This window comes from Punica granatum, chromosome 5 (genome assembly GCF_007655135.1).
Source record: "Punica granatum isolate Tunisia-2019 chromosome 5, ASM765513v2, whole genome shotgun sequence".
Classification (NCBI taxonomy): domain Eukaryota; kingdom Viridiplantae; phylum Streptophyta; class Magnoliopsida; order Myrtales; family Lythraceae; genus Punica; species Punica granatum.
The window spans coordinates 16,538,834-16,564,166 of NC_045131.1; the positions used below are offsets into that span (position 1 = coordinate 16,538,834).

The 25,333-nt window shown below is 36.2% G+C and overlaps 1 protein-coding gene and 1 long non-coding RNA gene across 2 annotated transcripts; one reads left to right on the top strand and one right to left on the bottom strand.

The window, feature by feature from the left end:
- Window positions 1-1,292: 1,292 nt before the first annotated feature.
- LOC116209028 (carboxypeptidase Y-like) lies at window positions 1,293-1,652 on the bottom strand. The gene has a single exon (XM_031542596.1). It carries the CDS (start codon window positions 1,650-1,652, stop codon window positions 1,293-1,295), a length of 360 nt encoding a protein of 119 aa, XP_031398456.1.
- A 7,764-nt stretch (window positions 1,653-9,416) lies between these two features.
- On the top strand, window positions 9,417-11,084 carry LOC116206711. Its single transcript, XR_004156777.1, has 2 exons — window positions 9,417-9,803; window positions 10,618-11,084. It is a non-coding gene; the product is annotated as an uncharacterized LOC116206711 (long non-coding RNA).
- The last annotated feature ends 14,249 nt before the right edge of the window (window positions 11,085-25,333 follow it).

The following is a 25,333-nucleotide window of genomic DNA, read 5'->3' on the forward strand; positions in this document are numbered from 1 at the left end:
TACTTTCCTAGAAGAAATGTACATACCAACACTGAACTCTACGTTACCATCAATATTACAAGAAACTCAAATTACACGGGCTTGATTTTCCAAAGTAACACCTTTAATTAAAAGAATAGGTTTCTGAACGACCTTGGAAGTAATTTCTTAAAAAATGGTTAGTGGGGATCTTAAACTGTTCTAATTATTGGGTTTAGCAGAGCCCTCGTTCAGGTCGAGAACGGAGTTGATATATGGGTATCAACAACTTAATGGTAACAATTTATCTACACTCGCGCAGTACTGCTCTATGCTTTCATATTTCAGAAACTTGAACTTGATTGGAATTTATGATTTTTACGCGCAAGTAAAAGGAAGATAGCATAAATATTAGATAAAATAGCACTATACAATACGATTTTTTGACTTTTTTCATGCTGCATCACAATTCGAAATATTTTCCCTATACAGAACAAAAAAAAATTTAATCACCATAGCACACCTTCGCTATTACGTCAAAAATGGACGGAATATCAACATGATGGCTTTTTTGAGGGGAGAGAGTGGGAGAGAGGGAATTTTACACAAAGCGAAACTGGAAGGACCTAACACCAATAAAATAAATAAACAGTCGGGAATTTTACACAAGTGAAACTGCCCCCCCTCCCCCCGGCGATCGGAGTCGCAGGCGTTGTTTGTGTCTGCCTGCGACCCTGATCGGAGAGTGGGTGGCTGATGGTGGTGCCGCTACCCCTTCTCCGATCCCTCTGATTTTTTTAATTTATATATATATATATATTTATTTTATTGGTGTTAGGTTCTTCCAGTCTCGATTTATATAGAATTCCCCTCTCCAAAAAAGCCGCCATGTTCAGCATTCGGTCCATTGCCGACGGAATATCGACGACGTGCTATGCGAGGATTTTTTTTTTATGTTGTATGGGGAAAATATTTCAATTTGTGCTATTGCGTGAAATAAATTCATAAATCGTATTGTATGGTGCTATTTTTCCTAAATATTAAAGAAGGAGGGCTTGTGTGGATCGCACATATCTATAGAAGTGGAAAATCAACGATGGCTACTATATATATATAGTCTCTAACATAACAAACATAACAAATAATGATAGGAAGACAAAAGCAATGCAATATTGCCCGTCTTCTCAGGACAGAAATCATCATATGAAAGCAGACACATGATAATAGCACATAGCCGAGTAAAAATCAGCTCTTATTCCAATAAACAGTAAAAATCGGCTCTTATTCTAATAATCCTGCTTCCAAAGTATCTCTCGCTTCATAGACCACCAGTTCTAATAGGCCGGTGCCATAGGCTCGTGATGACGCGGATGCATGTGGGGAGCATGAGTTGGTGGCATCACCTTCCCATGGGGCCCGTGGCCGTGCTGCATCATGGGAGGGTGTGCACCATGGTGGTGGTGGTGAGGCATGTCATCCGGTGCTCCAGCCATCCTAGGCGGGTGGGCGAATGGTCCGGGTCTGGGGCCTGGGACATGTTCACGATCATGGGGCAGCTTATGCTCAGGGTAGAGCCAGTGGGGCCTTGGTGCCCCTGCAGGCGGCATCATGTGCTCATGGCGCGGATGGTGGCGGAAATGAGGAGGTTGTGCGGCAAAATCGGCTGCACCAACCGCCACCAACCCAAGAACCATGACGAGAAATATCGTAATTCTAGACATATTGGTAGAAACAGCTGTGTTTTCTAGACGTAAGTTATTTTGATGTTTCGAGGGGTTAGGCAAATTGTGCCTTTTATAGTGTTTTGGATCGTCAAATTTATGGCTCAGGTGGCAGTGTTACGTCTGTTATACGCGTATTAAAATGTTCACATTTGGAGTTGTGAAATAAAAGTCAACTTTGAAGATTAAAAAAAGATTTTAATCCTAATTGCGTATATTATAAAGTTGGCGAGATTGCGTGTTGGACAAATTCTGGAAGAAGGCCGCGTTAAAAATTAATAGGATCGTAAGATTGTGGAAGTTCAACTTCATATTTGCTGCCTTTCCAATTCTATTTTTCGGTAAAACACGTGCTATCCCCAGTTTATTGTTCATTAATATTAATCTACATATAGGGTATGGCTTGATTCTGGTTACAAATATTCTTAGTGAATTTCGAACTTTTGCATTGCAAGTAAAATTCGTTTATAAACTGTATACATTGCTAACTGTATCACAACTCGTGATCTCTTTATAAATCTATATATTTATTAACTTGGGCTCCTATGAGGAGATTGCCATATTCACTAAGTGAAAGTTGATTTTCTTAGGCAAAACCTCAGCTGGTGGTCACCTATATATCCTTAGAGTCCCCTTCATTGATTTATTCAATGAAAGCACCATATTGGATTTATTCATTGGCTAATTTTCCGTAATCACTAAACCGACCTACGTGTAGACTCAACTTTTCTTGTGACAAGGCGGATACAAATGTAAACACTCGAAGCTACAAAATCTCTATTGTAGGGTAAAAGAGAAAATTGATAATGCTAATCGAAGTTAGGTATTTTTGCAGGTCTCTGAGAAGAAAAAAATGGTGCTTACAATATATTTACGCTCACAATTGACAAAATATAAACTATAGTACGATGATTGGTTTTTTTCCCTGTTTGGACAAGGATATCAAATTCGACCTAATAACATGAAAATAACATAACGAACACCGGATTTACATCAAAAAGTTCTAAAATCGAGAGATACAATTACGGACAAAGCTGAGGGGTTTACTATCGGAAAACCAAATATTACAGCCCCAGAATTTGCTTAGCCCAGTCACAAAACTCAATCCAAGAAGAAATGAAGGACTTTACAATTGTCTCAACTGTCTCAAATCTCTCGCTCTACGAACCGTCTAGATTTTAAGAGAGTTACTCCGAAAATTTCCTATTAGAATTTGACAGCATACTTGATACGGACTTTCCCTCTCATGTGCGTGTGTCTACCCCTAAATAGACCGGCACACGTCCTACGTACCTTTTAGATTATTTCCTATTTGAATTAAGAAAGAGGTTATAGGAAATCTCTACCACTTAGAAAGCTTACCAACCCGCAAAATCGTCCAACAACGTATTGTTCTCAGCCTCAACCGCCCCGTAATCTCGGACATCTTCATCATGACTGCAGTCCTCGTCACATTATCGCCTCTAACCATGATCATGGCTCCCACATTGTTGTAATGAGGTGTCGACTTCGCTCCTGCACTTAGTGACTGCAATCACACGCTCCGTTACCGTGACCGCAACCTTCAAAACTGCTCCTCTTAACTTCTTTCGGTTGTTTTACACCTCTTTTCGTCCGGATTCTTACCTTGTGAATTTTGCAGAGTTAAATCACGAGTAAAATAAATAAAATAAAATCAGTAAGGTAACTCCTAGAAAAGAAATTCAACAATAAATAAATAAATGACAGGAAATGGAAAACAAAATAAATGAGCACTACATGAGAATCGAACTTAACATGTTTGGGTTCTTAGACGAGTATATACAACTGCACACAAGTCCTTCCTCACAATAGTGGGGTTCTAGATTGAATCTTATTGTAACATTCGCAGTCCTTTATTTCTGTTTTCCATAAGCCACACTAGATCTAAGTCACCTAAAATATCGGTTATTCCAATAATAATAAAATTGATACTAAAAGGTGGGTCGCAGTACGCGAGTACAAGTAATTTCATATTTATGTACACTAAGTGTGATAATGCAAAAATTATTTTTCAATGACTGAGTTACTAATTTGTACAACAATTCTATGAGGAGATGAATAAAATAATTTGAGTAACCTTATAATACATTTGTAACGTGTATGCTAATATTTGAATGCAAAATCTTTTCATTCATAAAATTGAGCCCTACGAGATAATTACAAAATGGGTTGTATCATAATGAAAAATTTTAAATAAGTGGGCATGCTGATTTCATTTATTCCAAAATTTTTATGAAAATTTATCCAGTCCAGTCATGTACCGTCCCGAAATAATTACAAGCGATTACAAAATACAATATAGTACTGGAGCTAAGGGTTTGAGGATGCAATTGACAATGTGTATTGTAGCGGTCGACTGTATTCATTTGCCCACCAAATGGTACAGGCCTGGACCAAATCAGCTTCCAAATTTTATATGACAATTTTCTAACAAATCATAAAAAGCCAGAGAAAAGTAAAGAAAAATGGTATCAGAAATGTGTTTAAATGGTGTGAGAGAGAGAAGAGCGAGGATAGAGAGAGAAACTTCAACGTGAGAGAGACATGTGACGAGAGGAATGCAGAGGATGAGAGAAGAAAGTGAGAGAAAAAAAGAAAAAAAACCGAGAGAGACAGTGTTATGTTTAATTAGTTACTCTTTGAAAGGTGTTGGTAAGTTCATAAATTTTTTTTACTTCTAATGAATCGAAAAATGGGATTACAAAAAATATAGTTTTTTTTAAGAGGACAATAGTAATGGGGACCTCCCAGTACTAGAAATGAAAGGTTTAGCGGGGGACTTAGTAGGGATAAGATCCCTTGCTAATTCCCTCGCTAATTCGTCACTAATCTCGTAATAATTAAAAAATAGTTAATGTTAACAAGGGATTAGCGAGGGCCAATCCCTCGCTAGCTAAAAAAAAATAAAAATAAAATTGAAACTCCGTCATTCCTTTGACTGTTATTTTTTTTCCCTAACCCTCCCTCTCTCTCTTTCTTAGCTTATCCCTCTCTCTCTATGCATCTCCTTCCACGGTACATGCAGTACCGAGGACTCCGATCGATTGACACGGTCAGCCTCCATCATTCCCCTGCCATCGTCAGCGCAGCTCTTCGAGGGCCCTAGCTCTGCTGTTGCATCCCCGGCCGGCTCTCAGCCCTCTGCCCAATGTCGTCGTCCATCTACCACGCGACAACTGTTGGTCCCTCGTGTGACCCATTATCGGCAACTGTTGCGACCCAGCTGCTATTCATCTACGCCCCTACTGGTATGCAAACTCCCCAAGCTCCTTTCCATGACCTGCTACCCCTTTGCCCTGCTGCCACGAGCTACCCTTGCCCCCCCGTATACACGCCCTTGCCAACTGCCAAGCGTTTGTTCCTACTGCCACGAGCTGCCGCCCTTGCCCCCACTGCACACGCCGCCACCACGAGCTGCTGCCCCTCAACCCTTCACACTGACTGATGCGAACCTTGACCAACCCGCCATGAGACCTAGCAACAATATAATGAGATCAAACCGGGATCATCCAATGAAAGGTTTCAATGATAGGGAATATTGACTCGATAACTATAAAGAGTCACAAACCAATATTATAAATGAAATATTGACCCGCTAGCTATAAAGAGTTAGAAATCAATATTATAAATGTCGAGAATCATAAGTCATCACACTTGCAATATCCGCAAAGTTGTTGAAGAACAACTCACAGAAAATCTCTCTCACAAGGTTAAATGAAAACTAATCTATTTATCTATGAAGGTCACATGCCTATTTATAGCGAGATACTAGTTGATAACTTAAATGAGTTTATGGATTTCGCTAAAATAAATCCTAAGTGTAATGAGCCAAAAATGATATAGGCCCAGCTTATTAAAAGCAACTAATTATATCTTGGAACAAATAGCCCAAATTCAGCCATTTAAACTTGGATCATCTTCTAGATAGACTTCTAGGATATTAACGGTCGTGGCTTCATGTTCCACGTACAACTCGCTCAAGAGCTCGACTTTTCCTCCAAGGACGTGCAATAATATCCTTCGCATGGCTTGTTGGATTCGCTTGACTCGTGCTCTTGTATTTGGTCCAGCTAACACATGCATGTCCCAATGCTCGCCTTCTTGCCCGACCCTGTCATCTTGGGATCCCGTGCGAAGGGTCCTCTACCTCGATCATATCACCGGTGACCGTCTCTCAAGCTCCCCCCTCCAGTTTTAGATCCGATTTGTCTGTCCTTCCCAAGCTCCCTCTCAGAGTCGTCCTCCTGATGTCGATCGATCCAGTGATATATATCACAGGGTACATCGATGTATATACTGTGTTTGTGTATTTTTTTCTTTATTTATGTATACTTTCGAAATTTATTAGTTATAATTTTGTACGAAAAACCAAAATATATTTTATAACTAATTTTGCTTATATTTTAATTATGTTGACATCTATTGCTACAAATTAGAGAACGAAGTTAATTTTCCTTTTGCAAAACTATCCATTAATAAATAATAAAGTTAATTGACAACCACTATGAATGGAAGTTAAAGAGTAATTATGTAATTTCAACTTCTTTTATCACTACCCACTCTCAACTCCTCCCATGATTCCCTCTCTACCGCTTTTTAACGTCTTTCTTTTCATCCTTTCTTTAACGTATATTTTCTCAACACAATAATATATTCTTCTTTTCTATTAATTTTTCAAAATCGGTAATTTTGATAAGGTTAATTTATGTAGCATTTGATAATATTTCGTATGCGCTAGTTTAATTTTCAAACTAAAATTACTATTAATTCCGCACGTAGTGCGAGCCACGCTCTAGTTATACCCAAATTGTAATGTACTTATTATAAGCTTAAAATATTATATGGATTTTATAATTTAATTTATATATAATATTATATTTTTATTTTAATAGTAATTTCATATATATATATATAAATAAATGTATACTTATTAAAATTATTTAGAGATTTTGATGTATTTTACTAAAAGCAAATTTATGAAACAATTCTATAATTTTATTGGTGCACATGAAAAATATCATTATTTTACTTTCAAATCTTTTGACGATAATTCTAATTACAAATATTTGATAACTAATTAACAAATTAAACTTATCATATTGTATGTTCGTGGATTGCATCTAGGGGCATTCTCTCCGATAGTGAGCTCACGAGGTGGTTGAGGTATGCTCAAATTTCGATATATATATATATATATATATATATATATATATATTTTAAATGCAAAGCGAATCCTGATTGTCAATGATCCTAGGTTAGTCACCTCTATGAGTTAAATAATTGTGGAGAAGGATGATGGGTTTTGGGGAAGGGTTGTAGCATTCCATTGTGGATTTGGTTATTTCTTGTTGATTTTTGCGGACTAATAAGGATACTGTCATTCCTGAATAGATGCACTTTTTTTTTTTGCTATTATAGCCGTATATGTTCTCAAATTATACATGTTTGATAATTTTTTGTTTATAGATGAACATTCCACTAGATCGTGTGTGGATATATGATACAACTCCTCCTAATAGAGGGGGTATTAAGAAAACCTTCGTCAAATGGGGGAGAGAATTTATTAGGTGCACCGAACAGTTTGTTACGGAGAATAATCTAAGAAAAATTATATGCCCATGTTTAAAGGACATTTCATGTATCCAGACGAAGTTCAACTTGATTTGTACAAGAATGGTTTCAAGCCAAATTATTAGCACTGGACTGATCATGGGAAGCAGTGTCCTAACGTTATGGAGTCATATTCTCTTGAAATCGTATCGGATTCTCTTGCGATAATAAGTTTTAGTATATAGTCCGGAAAAAAAATATTGCGGCTGTATTTTATATGCAAATATACAGCATGCTTTTTTGGCCGGATGTAATTTGCAGCTGTATTTTATACGCAAACACATAAAATGCTTACTCTTTATTAAGAAGGGGAAAGGTCGTTGGTGAACAGTTCCATAATATGTAATATCATATTACAAGGAAAACGGAAACTGGTGCTTGGTGGGCCAATCCGACGTCGGCGCTCATCTCAGCAACGACCGACCTAAGAGACCGTTGAAATGTATGTAGTGACCCCCGAAAAGACGCATCCTATATGCAACGTGTGAATTGCTTGGCCTTTTGACTTGAAATCACGTACATGTGACTACCTCCATGTGACTAATTAGTCTTTCATAAAAGGGAACGAATATGTCAACCTAAACAAAGGAAATGTAATGCTATGAAACATATTTTCGCCTAATAAACAAAAAATTTTAAATTTAATTCTGATCAGTAAAATTATATCTACTTTCTCTTATTTAATTTTTTAGTTTTTCGTATTGAATATATGGATATCTTTTATATTAAAAGTAAAAAAAAGCAAACTTTTGCTACAAGTATTAGCCTCCGGCTACCCTCTAATTGTTTATTAATGTGTAATTTTGACAAAGTCTAACTAAATAAAATTTACTCGTTCATACGTTCCCTTGAACGTGTCCACACATTGGTCTCTCTATTGAAACTCTTTCTTTTAGCACCCATCGCCGTTGCCAGTCACCGCCACCGAAAAAGTGTGGCAAGATATATTCAGTCACCACCTTGAACATCATTATCATCTTCACTATAATTTAATTGAGTACATGGGCAATTTGGGTCCCCGTGTTCCTTCAATTGAGTCTCTACAAATTTTTTGCATCAATTTGGTCTTTCTAACATCATTTAAGTCCTTCAAAGAAGAAAATTGCATCAAATTTATCCTCGAGGAAAGTGCCCCATCATAGGGGTCCCCGATCACATCATATAGGTCCCTCAACGTGGGGCGAATGTCATTAGGATGACGGAGCATAACGGTTATTAAGTGTGAGGAGACCTATTTGATATAATTAATTAGTGAAATGATAACTTTTTTCCACTGCGTTTATGGCTACATCAATTATATTTTTCAAATTAGTATATTCTTCATTTTCCTTTTTCTTTTTTCGTTTTTGCCCTTTTTCCAATCAAAAGGGGGAAAAAAGTGAGGGAATAGGGGAGCTCCAATCGGGACTCCCTTCATAAGAAAATGGAAGAAAAAACATCATTTGAGTTCAATACTCAAAACAACATTGTTTTCTTTAAGGAGCCCCGATTGGAGCTTCCCCTTGGTGGGGTCTTCCTCGCCGGCGACCTCACCTTGGGGGGAGATCGCCGGAGGGTTCATCAGCGGGGAGCCTCCTATCGGAGTTCTCCCACTCTTCTTCTTCTTCTTCTTCATTGATGTAATTTTCTTCATTGGGGGATCAAAATGTCGTGATAATGACCAAATTGATACAAATTGACAAGTTCATAGATCAAATTATTGCAAAAAATAAATCAGTGACCCAATTAATGTAATAACTATAAGTCATGGACCAAATTGCCTATTTGCTCGAGGTATGGACATGAATAGTTAAGAACAAATTACCCGAGAAAAAAATATAATGCAGTGACGCATACTTTCACTTGATAATGAAGAAGTTTCATGTTCGATTCTCGTGATGTGACTTCCTATGCCTTTTATTAATTATTGGCGAGTTCTACTGTGCCCCTCGATGTTTACCGGGTACTAAACCCGGCCAATGTGGCTCAATTAGAATGCTCAAATTTGGTGAGGTGTGCAGCCACGTAATTTTCTAATCATATATTTTCACATCTTTCACTTTAGATCCCCATGTTATTTTATTTGCAAAAAAGCCCAGATAATATAAGCAAAAATAACTTATTTGCAAAGAGACCCAGATTATTTCTTCCCCCTCTCTCTGCTGTTCTTCCCCCTTCCCCCCCTCTCTGCTAAGGTTTCCTTTCCCGTTACTCCATTGATTTGATCGATAGCAGCTTCTTCACCTGAGATCACGCCCCTCAGTCCCAAGAGGCCACCATCATGTGCAGAAGGTTCGCATCTTCACACCTCAAAACCCTAGCCGCCGGCGCTGCGTCACCCGCCTCCCGCCGATCCGCCTAATCCAGCTCTCGGCTCGTCGATGATCGGAACGGAGGATCGGAACAGTGAGGTTGACGGAAATTGGAAGGACGAAATGATGGGGCACGTAGTGGCGGGAGAGGATCGGTGAGGGTTGAAGAAGCGGTATATTCGGTCTTTCGCCTCTCCTTCTTGTACGCCCTCATTTATTTTCAAAGCTGAATGACAGCTCATTGTTTTTTGTTAATAACTGAGAATTAGCTTTTAAAGCCAGAGAGGGATATATATATTTTTTCTGTTTGATTATATTCCCAGCAATTTTGGTTATGATTGTGGTTTTGGTTATGCTAATTGTTTTTTTTGTTGAGAATTAGATTTTAATGCCAGAGAGGGATATATATTTTTCTGTATTCTCAGCAATTTTGGTTATGATCGTGGCTTTGGTTATGCTCATTGTTTTATGTTAATCGCTGAGAACTAGCTTTTAATGCCAGAGAGGGATATATAGATTTTCGTTATGATTGTGGTTTTGGTTATGCTTGAATTCAAGGGGTTCGACCCCGCGGCAATCGCGAAGTTACAATTTCCCTGCCTCAAACCTTTCTGAGGCCTGAGCATCTAAATCTACTTGCTATTCTTCGCAATGAATCTTATTGGCTGGTCTCTGAACATCTCTTATGCCTCCATTTGCATGATATGGTTTCTTCATACTTAAGCATCTTTGAATTTCTCATTTAAAATTTGTAAAGTATGATTGGAGCCCTTTCAAATTGCTCCCCTGTTTTCTACATGAAAACACGGAATCTGGTCTGATTGATTGTTCTTGGTGCATGTCTTTTAACTGTTCATATTGTGAAAATGGCAACGTTCCTTTGGTTTCTTTTATTTGTTGGCATGCATTGCTTGGAAGATTGGCTACTGGATAAAGAACATATTCTTCCAGTCAGTGGCTTGTCATTTATTATAAGGAACAACTTGAAACAAAGAAGTATTTCTCCTTTCGTGCAGGTTGACAAAAGGCATGTGGAAGGGTGTGCTTGGAAGGGCAGGATTAGCAAGAGATGTTCTTATCTGGGATTCATAATCTGCCTGGATTGTTTTACCGAAACGCAGATCTTTGAATGCTATTATTATAAAGCTACTGTGGACTCACTACCTTTTACTATGTCTGTCCGAAAAGAAATATAAAGGTGTTACAAAATGCGACTAAATCTATTGTTGATGTTGGGAGATAGATCATTGGAACTGTTAATCTCAAGATCTCACCTATATGCAGCAAGAATGAGTTTTACTAATTAGTTGAGCAAGATCCCATTTGTGGAGATGGCCTAGCAAGATTACATTTGTGGATAATGATTGGATATATGGTTTAATTTGTTATGACTTTGAAATGTGCTAGTCAAATTCAGGGTTGTATGTTCAAGCTTAAGGTCATTAACATTGAATACCAGGTATCAACAATTTTTGCATGGTTATTGGGCTGGTTTTGTGATTTTGGGCTAGGTCCATTATATATTTTTGTGCAATGTAAGTGATCGTGTTGGTTTTGGGCTAGGTCCCTCATGACAATTGTTACTGGGCTCGACAATGAAAATTAAACAATATTAATTTTGAAGGTCCTGAATTGGGCCTTGGCTATGCCATTTGCATGCCAATTGGCCGGGGAATCAATAACAAAATAAACGGAAATTCCGATATATAAAGTTTCCTTTTATGATAACGTTGTACGTGATGGTATAAAAGGATGCAACTGCCACCAAATCTCATAGCAGATTAATACGGTCTCAAATGCAGAACAACTTAGGAAAAAGGAAAGGTGAATAATTTATAGATCAATAAATCTCTAATCTTAGATCGGTGTACGTAGTAAAGTACATCTGTTACTCAAAAGAATTCAAGGAAAGATAAAATATTAAACGATATATGTTTAATCTTAGACTTGTATACATAGCAATGTTATTCGGTGACTCAAAGAATTCAATGGAGTCATAGTACAAACTCTTTACGGAATGGATTGAATAGATTGAACATTTCATCTGCATCCTCTTACTTAGCGTCACTTATTCTTTTGATAGATTAGTCAGCGTCACTTGTACTAGTTGCTAAGGGCATTCCTTTCCTCTCCATCTTATTTACTTTAGTGTCGCTTATTGAAGGAATGAGCATTCCTTATGAAAAGAAATGGGATGGCCATTCATTCATTTAATTTAATGCTATATTTTGTGTTAGTAGCATATAGGTTCTTATAATATATATGCAATGTTATATTGGAAAATAAAATAAGTCTAACTCTAACATAAAAATTATACTCCTTGATAACTAGCCCATTCTTTTTATATTCTTTCTTACCAAACTAGACCTTTATGTATGTTAAGATTATCAATTTGTTAATATCACTACATTTCAATATATAGAGGCTATTCCGTTCTTCATTCCCCCTTAGCGAAAAGTAAATTTATGTATGTTAAGTTTATTATGACTTCAATCAAGGCCTCAAATATATAGAGGTTTAACCAAAAGTACGAGTGCTGGGAGATGTTGCAATTCCAAATTATAAAATGGGAAAAAGAAAAACTCACTTCAAATTGTACAAAAAATGATTGTCTAAAGTATAATTGTCCGGGCTACAGAGCATGTAGAGCGGTCTACAAATTCAATTAATAAGTATCATCAATGCGTACGCGTGGGATATGCATCAAAGGTTGTGACCATGTTGCCAGTTGGAGTTTAACTTTTGTCTATGGGCCTGTTAGGCCCATAAGGTTATGTTTGTGGATAACGTTCGTGCCCATAAAGACCTAGCCCAAAAAATAAATATATAGGTCATGGATCTAGCCCACTGAGGGTGCTATTATTTCATGATTATATTGATCTCTCGGGTTCCTTGAATCTTGAGTAAATTGACAAATTAGTCATCTAGAAATGCATGTTACATCAAATCTGATCTCAAGAAATTTTTTACATCAAATTGAACCTTGAGAGATTAAGTGTACATCAAATCCGATCTCAAGAAATTTTTTGCATCAAATTGAACCTTGAGAAATTAAGTGTACATCAAATCTGACCTTCCGTGAGACTGTTGTAAAAAAATGGATGGAAAATTTTGATTTGGCATTCAATAGCTGATCTGACATTGTTTGATTGTTTTCTTTCATTTTTTTATTATTTTCCATTTCTATTTGGCTTAAAAAAAAATATTTCCTACAGTTCCCTTACTTTTCAGTTGGAGGCGGGAAAAACTTCATCCTCCCGGCGTGTCCTCTTCAATCGCAAGTTCTCTCGGCGTAGAGAGCTAGAGGCAAGGAGAAAAAGGGTGACGAATGCCTGTTTGGTTTGTGAGTATAATTTTAAAATCTCAACTTTAACATAATTCTACCTACAACAAAACAAAATAATTTATACAAAGTCAAAGAGTGGGCTCCATTCATACCACTTTTTTTCCACAACAAACAACATAACTCATACAAAGTCAAAGGGTCGGCCCCATTTATACCACTCTTTTTCAAAATCAAAATCTGATTTCAAAATCCTACTATAAAACTAAACGCAGCGGAAGAGATTACAGCGGCATCGATTGGCGAGTCTACGCCGAGAGCACCAACGATTGAGGAGGACGCACCGGAAGAAGGAAGTTTTTTTCGCCTCCGACTGAAAAGGGAGGGAAATGTATGGAATACTTTTTTTAAGCCGGAAAAAAATGGGGAATAATTGGAAAAATGAAAGGAAACAATCAAACAATGCCATATTAGCTGTTGAATGTTAGATCAGATTTTTCCATCCATTTTTGGACAGCATCTTGACGGAAGATCAGATTTGATGTATACTTAATCTCTCAAAGTTCAATTTGATGTACACTTAATCTCTTAAGGTTCAATTTGATGTAAAAAAAAAATTTGAGGTCGAATTTTATGTACACTTAATCTCTCAAGGTTCAATTTGCTGTAAAAAATTTCTTGAGATCAATTTGATATAACATGCATTTTTGGAGGACCAATTTCTGAATTTACTCTTGAATCTTTGATTTTTTGAGTGTTTTATGTTATTTAGGGCTGTCATCGCTCACATGTCACACCATTATGGGATCTAAATATATATACACATATATATAGAGAGATAACGGCACATATTTTATTATGGATAGCAGCCCCAAAAAGGTACATTAATTCATAGAAATCTATTAGACATGTCGCTTCCTTTCAAATAGCAACGCATATAATTCATAACAAAAACTACACTTGGAGCAAGGTAAGTTCAATTGAGCCTGCTGAAGCAAGTGTCCCGGTTGCCATGAGAAGGAGATATTCTGGAGATGTTCCGCACTGATCATATGAATCAGGCTTGTCCTGCACGACCGACTCATATTGCCATCGCAGACGTCCATCAATAGCTTGAAAATGCAGCACTTCTTTCATCCACATCTCCGTGCTCGTTGCTAGTAATGGACGTCACGGCAAAGTTATGCAGTGTCTGTGCATAGAATCAAGCTTCCGACGGGGAATCACTGACTGCTTCTGCTCCCTCTTCCAAAATATGATAACCCCAAGCTGGGTCCGAACTTTCAAATTGAGCCGATAATTGTTTGTGCACTGATGTTCCCATGAATTGACGCACCGACAAGAAACTTGATCCCTTCATCATTCAGTAGAGGTGTGCAGTGCAAGACAGGAAAGAAATTAATTTTTTTCAAAACGTTAAAGTTACCGATGTAGTCTCTGAACCTTCGAGAGATTCTTTGAAGAGGCATTATGACGCGGGCATCCCAGTCGGGGGCCAAGGTCTGGAAAATGTTGAATAGGACAAGATCATCGACATGATTCAACATTGTTCTTCTGGAAAGGAAATATGATATGAGAAGGTGAACTGAATGAGCTTTACTAGGGGGAAGATGCATAAATGGGGAGTCGTGGGAAGATGTAAGATTGTGTTGGGATGCGCAGTAAAATTTAATTGACGACGCTTGCCCTTTTTTGGAGTTTATCTGTACAATAAATAAACTGATCTAAAACGTACATTTGACTGATACAAAAATTCACACTCCCCATTTGAGGAAGATAGATAAAAGGTTTTTTAATGGAAGGTTGATATTTTAAAGCAGAAATTGAAGTAAATCTGTTCGATATATGGAAATTACCACTATACAGAGATAAGATATATATTGCAAACAATCTTATATGTTTTCTCTTTCAAGCACCAGGCCTCTGACCTCCATGGGCTTAACTCAATGGTTGTACCGGTTAATTTTTTTTTTGTTTTGAAGGGTAACATACTTATACTTTATTAATTAGGAAGTGCTTTATTGGCCCAAAAAAAAAAAGAGTGCTTTATGTATGGGCGTAAACGAGTTGAATGGAGCTCAAGGACAAGCGAACTTGACTCAAGTCATTAAAGAAATGCTCGAGCTTGAGCTCGGTCAAGCTTGGGCTTGAATACTCGAGTAGCTCGAGATTGGCTCATTTGATTGTTACGAGAAACCAATATGAGCTTGAATGAGCTCTGCTCGAGATCAAGCTCGGGTTTGTGGCTCGTTGGTAGCTCGGGGTCGCAGACTCATGGAGTAAGAGAGGTAGACGATTTATATTTTATTTATTATTTATGTTTACAAATTAAAAATTCCTATGACATTTTAAGAGTTTGGGCTTAAGAAAATAATGATAAACCCTAATCCAGTCCATGAATTATGTGCTTGGCGGTCTAAGCTCACTAATAAAAGGAGATATATGTATTTTTATGTAGTATTAAGCTCGTCTAGTACCACCGAGCTCGACTTGGCTTGCTCGGAAAAAGAAGGCCCGGCTTGTCAAGGCCTAGGATCAGTACATCACAATATCCGTGGATCAGTACATATTACTAACAATAAACAGAAGTCTATACGTCTCAACACCTAAACAACACTTTGGACATGTAATTTTAAAATCAACCTGCTGGAGCAGTATCAGCATGAAACCCGATGCCCACCAGTAGCCTGGTTACCGTATGGTGCGAAGGTGTCACACAGCGAATCAATAAGGTTTATCCTGCACGAACAAAGCACGTTCCGATCGTTTACTTCCAAAAGGCATTGGAAAAATGCTGCACTCCTGTCAACCACAGACCTGCTTTCCGAGTTCAAAACGGAAATGACGGCAAAGTTATACAGCGTCTGTGCAAATCCTCCCGCATCCAACGGACCATCCCCGACTGCTTTGAAGAAATTAATCTTCATTAAAATATTTGGTTTTCCTATGAAATCTCTAAATTGGCAAGAGATTCCGCGTAGAGGTATTATAACGCGAGCATCCCATGTTGGGGTCAAGGATTCCAAAATCTTTAATAGGACAAGATCATCCACGAGATGAAACATTGTTCTAAAAGGATATTGGATGATGATGACAGGAGAAAAGAAGATAAAAGAGTGGAAAATAAAAAGTTGAAGCAGAGTAGCAATTTGAAAATGAGGTATGGAAGACAGTGTTATTAGCCCTTTTATATAGGGTCATGACCGACGAAGATTGCGCTAATATATGCCATGATGCTATTGTCCACTTCATTATACATAAAATGATTCTTCATGTCAGGCTACAAGTTGTTTAAGGCCGCTCTATGGAAATAACATATACCGAAAGAAGATATTATCCGATTACTACATAACTTTATCAGTTGAAATTTTTAATTGTTTATGATTACTAAATATATATATATATAGATACTTATTAAGCAATAGATATATATTTATTTATATTTGATGCTTATTAAGCTCAATACAAAGATATGCTTGGGTTTTTCTTTTTTTAATACTTGAGTTAATGGTACATAAATATGCAAATCGGACTATATATTCGATTGGCCCGTCCTTTAGTTATCTTGTGCGAGGAAGATGAAAGGTCGCATCGCATACATAGATATATGTATATCTGGTTCAATAATATAATATATAAGTTTTCATCATTGCATGTTTAACTAATATTCAAAACCTTCATATGAGATCTCGAAATCCAAAAGATTTTTAAAAAATTAAAATTAAAATCTTGATATTTCTTATTCACAATTTTTTTTTAAAGGGGCATGATTCTTTTATATTTCTATGGTCCTAATGTTTATTATTTACTTTTTTATGGTATTTGTAAATACATTTTGGTGACCCATATATCTGTTTAGGGTTTTATTGGCATTATTTATTTATTTATGGCTTCTAGGCTTTTAGTGGGTTTTCAATTGAGTTTCGTTTCATTCGTTCGAAGCCTAATTCATTCATGCATGCAGTGATGGTAGGGATAACTCAAAAAGTAGAAATTTCACTAATTGAATCAAGTGCACATATCATAAACTAATGGAATCGCTTCTTGCTAGGTTATACAAAATGGGTGTTTCACGGGGAATCTACTCCACAATCTCCGCATGCTGCTTGTGAGAATCATTTTGAACATTTTGGGCAATCTCCAGTTGATACCTATCAATATCAACATACTTTCGCCGGTCAAAACATTGCTGAAGTGCAAGGAAACATGGGTGGACATGAAGAAATGAGAGAACTAATTAGAGATGCTTTAGGATTACATGGACCGAATATGAATGAGGAACCATTTTTTGATGTCACTAATGGTGCCAATGTCTTAGAACCTACTGTGCAATGTGATACTAGTGAAACAAATCAGTTTCACAGGTTGATGGAAGAGTGCGACGAACCATTATATCCAAATTGTCATAACCACTCTAAGAAATCTTTTCTTGTGAATCTTGACCACCTAAAGGTTTCACATGGTTGGTTAGGAAAATATTTTATTATGCTGCTTGAACTTTTAAATAATGCTTTTGCAGAGGGCATCGCCTTGCCATCAGCTGACTATAATGCCAAAATGATGCTTAAAGCATTGGATCTTGGATATGAAAAGATCGATGCTTGTCCAAATGATTGCATGCTATTTCGTGGTGATGAAGATGGTGAAGTATGCCAAAGATGGGGTACTTCAAGGTGGACATCAAAAGAAGATAAAGATAATGAAGCATCATGCAGTATGGATTTAACGTCGAAGAAAAGAAAACCAGCGAAAGTGTTGAGATACTTTCCTTTAATACCATGGTTGAAACGGCTATATATGTCCTCCAAGACAAATTCTTCCATGCGATGGAACCATGAGGGTCGCACCAAGGATGGAAAGTTGAGACATCCAGCGGATGCCTTCACATGGAAATCATTTGATGAACGCTATCCTGACTTTGCTGTTGATCCTGGGAATATAAAACTAAGTCTAGCTAGTGATGGCTTTAATCCATTTAGAACAATGAGTGCAATATGCAATACTTGGTCGGACATTCTTATACACTACAACGTTGAACCTTGGGCATGTATGAAGCGTTCATCCATCTTGCTGTTAATGGTCATACCTAGTGAGAAAGGGTCGAGTTGTGGCAAGGCATTGAAGTATTTAATGCTTCCACTGGTAAAAGTTTCTTATATTTGTAAGTTGTTTATGCATCCCGCATTTGATAAGGGGGTTGTTCTATACTACAACTGTGGAGATGTGATGTGTTTTTTAGTTCAGCACTTGGTCCCATTGAGACGTTTAGCTTTGTAATTTTCACTTCTAAAATTGTTTTCACTTTTCTAATACTACTTTCGTTTTTTTAGTCTTTATAGAAGACTATAGCTTCTGGTTTGGGTCTACCCATATGTTTGTTTTATTTGTTTGGTCATATAGACCAAGTTTCTACTTCCTATGGAGAGCAAACACACTGAGAGATGGATATTAAAATCCATTTCATCAAAGTGGAAGGACTACAAATATGACTTGAAGAAAGCGTATTTCATTGAAGGAAAATCTCAAGAAGAATTTGCTAGTAATGTCCCATCGGGAGGATATGGTTCCCAATGGGTGGATCCTAATCAAGCTAACAATGATGATACTCTCAATTTCATTTAAAATTCCAATTTCTCGTCTCAAAATCCAAATTACCCAAATTATTAATCTCCATACCCCGAAGCTATGGCTTCAAGTGGCCTATGGATATGACATGCATATTTTGGAGTGGCCGGTTCTAACAACGATCTCAACGTTAGGTCGGTCACCATTGTTTGATGATATGCTCAACGATTGCGCTCTGGAAGTAACCTACATTGTCAATGGTAAAACCTACACAATGGGGTACTACTTAACGAATGGAATATATCCTGAATGGTCAACGTTTGTCAAAACAATCTCCTGTCCGCAAGGAGATAAAGGGAAGTTATTTGCTACATGTCAAGAAGGGGTACAAAAAGATGTTAAGCGAGCATTTGGCGTTCTACAAGCTCGATTTGCTATTATACGTGGTCCTGCACGGTCTTGGAAGAAGTCCAAGCTTGGAAAAATTATGCGAGCGTGCATTATTTTGCATAATATGATTGTTGAGGATGAGCGTGAGACGTATGCCGGGAGATTCGACCCGCTCCCAGATGATGACAAAGAAGAAGTGGGCGTGGGACCGATGCAAAGGTCTGAGGGAAGTATTACTCCATGTTTGAGCTATATCAAAAGGAGTGTTAACCTTCATGATTAACAAAAACATCGACAATTGCAGGTGGATTTGTTGGAACATCTTTAGCAGTTTTATAATGGCCAATGAATTATCGATTTGTAGCTTTTTAGTATTTCAATTATGTAATATCATTCTCTATGTAATGTATTTTCTAATGTAGCGTTTAAATTATGCAATGTTATTGTTAATCATTAAATGTATTAGGATATATTAATGTACTGTTTAATTTGATCTTATCTGTAATTAATAATTTTAAATTATTTATATTTTTATTGAAAATTTAAATTGAAAAATAAAAGTAAATATTAAATAATTACAATTTTAATTAAAATCGGGAAATAAAATGATTATTTATTAAGTAAATATAATAATAATCTATTAAATATGTGAGTATTTTCATAAAGAAAAAAATCAAGTGCGGACCATACGAGTGCCCATAATGGGACTTGGATTGTAGAGGGAGAGTCAATTTTTTGCTTGGGTACCACTTTGCTTACTTGGCCACATGTGGGGCCCCCAGTCTAAGCTATATTTACGAGTTCTTTTCTCCCCCGAGAAGTACTAGCTCATCAACATGCAGTCGGCTCAGACAAGTACCCAATGGGGGTGTTAAAGAAAATGGCATGTCTATATTTCTGAATAATGTAACATATGATCATGTAATTAATACAAATTAACATCATATCTATATACAATTTATAAAAGCCGAGACAATATATTAGGAACAAGATGGATGGGGGTTTTTATTGCGTGACTTTTTATGTCACCCTCAATAAAGATGAGACAAGTAGTTCAATCACATATAGCCACGTCGCATGCAGACAATGAAAGGATGGAATATCATGAGTCGCATATTTAGGCATATATGTTGACTAAACGTAATTATTATTATTATTTGTAATTTAAGCAAGCTTACAGTCGAAACACACATAAAGGAGAAAGTAGACTGGTAGGGAGAGGTGGGAAGTTGGGTCAAGGTTTGAGGGAGCGCAGAATGAGAAATTCTTCCTTCTCGGGTTACTCTACGTACTTTTGCCAACAGTGAATTTGAGGTGGAGCCTCTTAAGCTTTTATGCGGGCTTCGATGAAGGCAAGACTATTGATAAAGTGGATCCATTATCTGCATACGCAACTTAACCGCACTAGAATTCTAACTAGAGCGGGAGGTGCTCATCATGAGCCCGTGCGTTGCGGCAACGTTAATAATTCCATTATGCAGGTATTAGAAATGTTCGTGAAATTGTTCAAAGGTGCTGAAAATATTTGTCCGGTCATTTGAAATAAAACTCCGTGTATTTTTTCGAGTCACCGGCAATAAGGATGAGACTGATGACATGATATCATATCTTCTCTTAGCTTAGTATGATTTCTAGGCAATATTAAGCAATAATTCATGAGGTTGGTATTTTTGTTTACTTTCAATATTTTCTTCACTGTTTTTCTTTTTCTTTTTCTTTTTTACCTTAGAGATCATCAGGGATATATATTCTTTGTTAATTATTTTTTACAATTTATTGTATAATTAAAATATTTTTCATGTTTATCCTTATGGTTTCTAATATTGATGATTAATGATCATTTCTAACCTAATATAGCTCTAACCTGCACATATGCACGGATCTTTCGTCTAGTTATGAGAAAATATTAATTGCACAGTTTTGAGAGCGATGGTTGGAATTAGTTGAGATATGGTCAGCCGGATAATACCTCGACTGAATACGTCCAAATATCTGTCGACCAAGTTACATTATTCTCTTTCTATTTGAAAGGAAAGATTGCTTGTTTGTGAAACCGTTTCGTCGGTGCTTTTTTCATCAAACGTCAAACCTAACTTGTCCACATGGATGATCTTTTAAGATCGACGAGCCGCATTGCTTTTCTTCACCTTGACTTCTCATGTAATCCCGCTGATTGAAAATGTTGTCACAGGTCACTATCGTGGCTGAGATGGGCCATGACATCAGGCTCTTCATCAATTTATTATATGTTATAAGAAAATTTAAATATATATTCACTAAATGTTTCTCGTTGAAAAATGAACAGTGGAATAGCCCACGTGAGCAGTTTCTTTTTTACGAATAAAAATCATTTATTTTTACTAGCAGCAATTTGTACAGTTGATTTTAAGTGTGAAAGCTGGGCCGGTCAAGGAGCAAACTGCATTAAAATCCATCACGTCTAATAAATTAAATTTTTAGGCATTTCCTCATTCTTCTTAATCCGAAGTGGACATGCAAGCTTTTCTTCAAAGTTTGAGCTTTATAGAATTAGCCCAAATATATACTTCTCCTCAGTATTATCAGGAACGGACTGTACATTGGAGCAGTCGGGGCACGGGGTTCATGAATCGTCCAACCAGAGTTCGAGATGGCTCAGTTTATAGGTTTAATTACAAACTATATAAATTCTTATATTCTAATAGAGAAATTGTGACAAATGTTCCACTTATAAGGAAAAAACATAATAGTGATAAATGTGTAATCCAAAGAAATACAAGAATAATAAAAGAAAAATATCTCAACCAACGTCTGTTTGTCCCCATCTGGACTCCGATGCATGAGATCAGTTAAAAATTGTTTTCGATCCCTCTTTTTTCTTTTTTTCTTTCTTTTTTCTTTTTTTGCCATTCTCGATCCCCTCTTTTAGTCATATTACATTTACTCGTTACAAGAAAAAAAAAAACGGAGAATCCATAGAACCAGTCGTTTTAAGGGGGTTCAATTGGAAAACGGACCGGTTAGTGAAGAGGCTTAACCGTGCATTTTAGTTCACAAGATATAATCAGATCAGACAAGGTGCCAGTTAACGATGGGACCGGTCTGTTCGGCCACTCGGGACCAATTCTTACAATTACCCTAATTTTCCCGAAATTAGGTCTATGAACGGTGTTCTTTCCATAAGGCTCCTCAGTGTTTATCCACATTTAAACTCAAAAATTACCCTTTAATTCAGAAGAAATTTACAAATACTCAGGTCCTATAGATGAGAAAAGACTCATATCCATTCACTCTATCAATCTTATATTTTTATTCCTCTTGGTTCACGCTGATGCATCCATTCACTCCATTTAGGCATTTACATCCTCAGTGCTCTTAACTTCTTTTTTTTCACCAATGCCCCGTTTTCATTTTAATCACATCTATATGCGTATTAAGTCTAAAATTGCGATCTATGAAATAGACTCTCTTAAACCATATTGCAGAGACTAAAGGATTTAAGAGTCTGTAAGAGATATACCAACAAACTATCGTTATATTGATTTTCTTTTTTTATTTTTTGGATAAGTGTTATATTGACTTTCAAGAAAATTAAATTAATTGAAAATTTCAGTTTGGTGAAGTAGTTTCATGTTTATTAATTAGACGCACTTAATTTAACAAGTACGATACTTCATAATGCTAGATAAGCTAGTATGTTTCTTATGAAATTTAAATTATATGTTTTCCTTACATTGTGGTGGTATTTATGTTCTGATCAGTCTGACAATTTTACACTTCCACTGCATGCGTAGATCCACAGTTTATATATAAACTTACCTTTTTGCCCACGCGGTGCATGAGTTATTGTTTAGAATGGTTATTTTTAGATGGATTTTAAAATTTTAACATCACAATTGAATTTTTCATTAAGTTATATATATTCTTAAATTTAAAGCATTCAAGTATTAGTGCATACAATAATAAATTCAGAATAATTGAAGATCAATTATAATACCAAATATGAATAAAGAAATTAATATTACTTGGAAAACATATTTCATTTTCTTAAATACGATATTCTAAAAAAATTGTAGTAAATGATCTCCATGTATTTTATATATATAAAAAAAAAGAAGTGCAAATCATTTATTTTTTATCATTTTTAAATAGATTTATTTATTATTACTATTTTCAAAGTGTTCAATATTTAACGTACTTATTGCAAATTGCATATTTTTATTTTAGTTACTAATTATATCAAAAAGTTTTCATAGATATTTATTATAAAAAAATATATTTTTTATAAATAAGATTTTGAGATTATATATTTTAAATTAAGAATGTGCTTGTATAATAAAATTATTAAGTATTTAATGATTTACATGCATTTACTAATTTAGTCATAATTGTATATACATTTATAATTATTTATGTAGACATTTACTTTCATGACCTTATACCATACATAAAATTACTTTTTTAACCCTATTTATTATGAGGATACAACTTTATATATATATATATATATATATATATATGGAAAAGGTAGAAAAGCATAGAGTTTGCTATGGGTGAAAATCACCGATTAAAACACCATATTTATTATTAAAGAGGGTGTGACGTAGTAGCGCACATCCTCGCTTGGTGATCAAGAGGTCTCAAGTTCGATACTGAGGTGGAACTACACATAACCCTTTATTAGATATATTTAGGATTTTCATTTAATTGTATTAGGCCCATAATCTCCTTTATAACCGAAAAAACTCTATATTTATTAAGTTAGTGCTTATTAACCAACCAAAAAGGAAGGCAATGCCTCCTATGTATGTAATTAACAATTGCCACCGAATGAAAAACACTAAGAAAAAAATACAAAAACCCCCCTTATGGTTTGGGTTTGAGGCAAATTGGACTCTGTAATCTTTCGAGGGACAACTAACATCTTTTGGTTTATGTCGTGAGATATGATGGACTTTGACGTTAGTTTTTTCGTCACTTTTGGTCCTCAAACTTTTCTTTTTGCCATTATCGCCCTCAAACTTTTAACATTTTGCAATTTTATCCTAAAATTCGAAAAAAAAAGGAAAAAAAGAAGGGGAGGGGCTTGGATTGTTGGTCGGCGATCTCGACCCCACCACCGAGGTCACCAACACATATAGAGGATGCCGGAAATCTCGAGAGTGGGGTCGGGGTCACCAATTGGTGGTCCTAGCTCCAAAATCGACTGGGATCTCAAACTCGAGATCTCGGTCAATTCGAAGGCGGGGCCCGCCAATCTGCGACCCCGACCCCACCTCCATGGTCCTCGACATCCTTTGTGGATGTAGTTGACCATGTGGTGGGGGTCGGGGTCTTCAACCGACGGCCTCAGCCCTTTCCCTTTTTTTTCCTCCGAATTTTAGGACTAAATTGAAAAAAGTTGAAACTATGATGGTAATAATGGAAAAAGAAAAGTTTGAGAACCAAAAGTAGTGAAAAACTAATTGTGATGTCTATTATATCTCATGAAGTAAACTACAAGATGTTAGTTGTCCCTTGAAAAATCACAGGGTCCAATTTGTATCAAATTCCAAATATAAAGGGGATTTTTATACTTTTATTGGTAATTGGAAATGATATAGAACTATAACAATAGACTAAGTAATCCCTGGACTCGGGAGGCGCTCGTTTATTTGAATTACGTACAGGGACGTAAACTGGAGGGATAAAATCGCGGATTTTGCTGGTTTTGCTTAATTAATGATGACCTTCGATTGACTAAACTATCCAGTAAAATCTGAAACGAAAGAAAAGAAGACTAGGAGATGTATAGCTGAAAGTGATGATAGCAAAATTTCTCAAGCACCGGTCGTTCTTTACATTAGAATGATAATTAAGAGGCCAATTCGTCAAACTCTTTCAACTCTATGTGTAGGATCCTTATCAGTTTCTTTAAGAATTTTTTTTTTAAATTGTAATCTGAGCTACATAGGCGGCTAAATTCAACTGAGATCTGACGTAATTCATCCATGTTCAGAATTAGAAAGTGAAGTCCAAACTTACACCAAAGATTATAATAATGTTCTCCCAGTGAGAATACAAGGTATTTTCAGCGAATGAATTGAAAATCGAGAGGATCTGAATTTGATTATTAGTAATCATATTTTCTCTGTCTATAAATTTCTTCTTTTCCCCTTCCCTTTCACACCACTGAGCTCCTGTAAGATCGAGGATAAATTGAACAGAAAACAAGATGAAGATAACAACTTTGATTAAGAGTTTTGCTATATTCTCCTACTCGTCCTCCTAATTACCCGCAATGGTAGGGGATATTTAGGAACACTTTTATGAGGGCTTAGCATTTTCTACAATTTTTTTTTGAACAGCAATTTCTATTGATTTATTTACGAGAAGTGCATGAATTTAAGAAACAATTAAACTCTATAAATATAAAAATTAAAAACTGCAAGAAAAGATTTTTTTTATTGGGCCACCTTAACGAACAGTGGATTTAAATTTATTCTATCTTGTGAGTTTATGAAGTGTTCATGTAA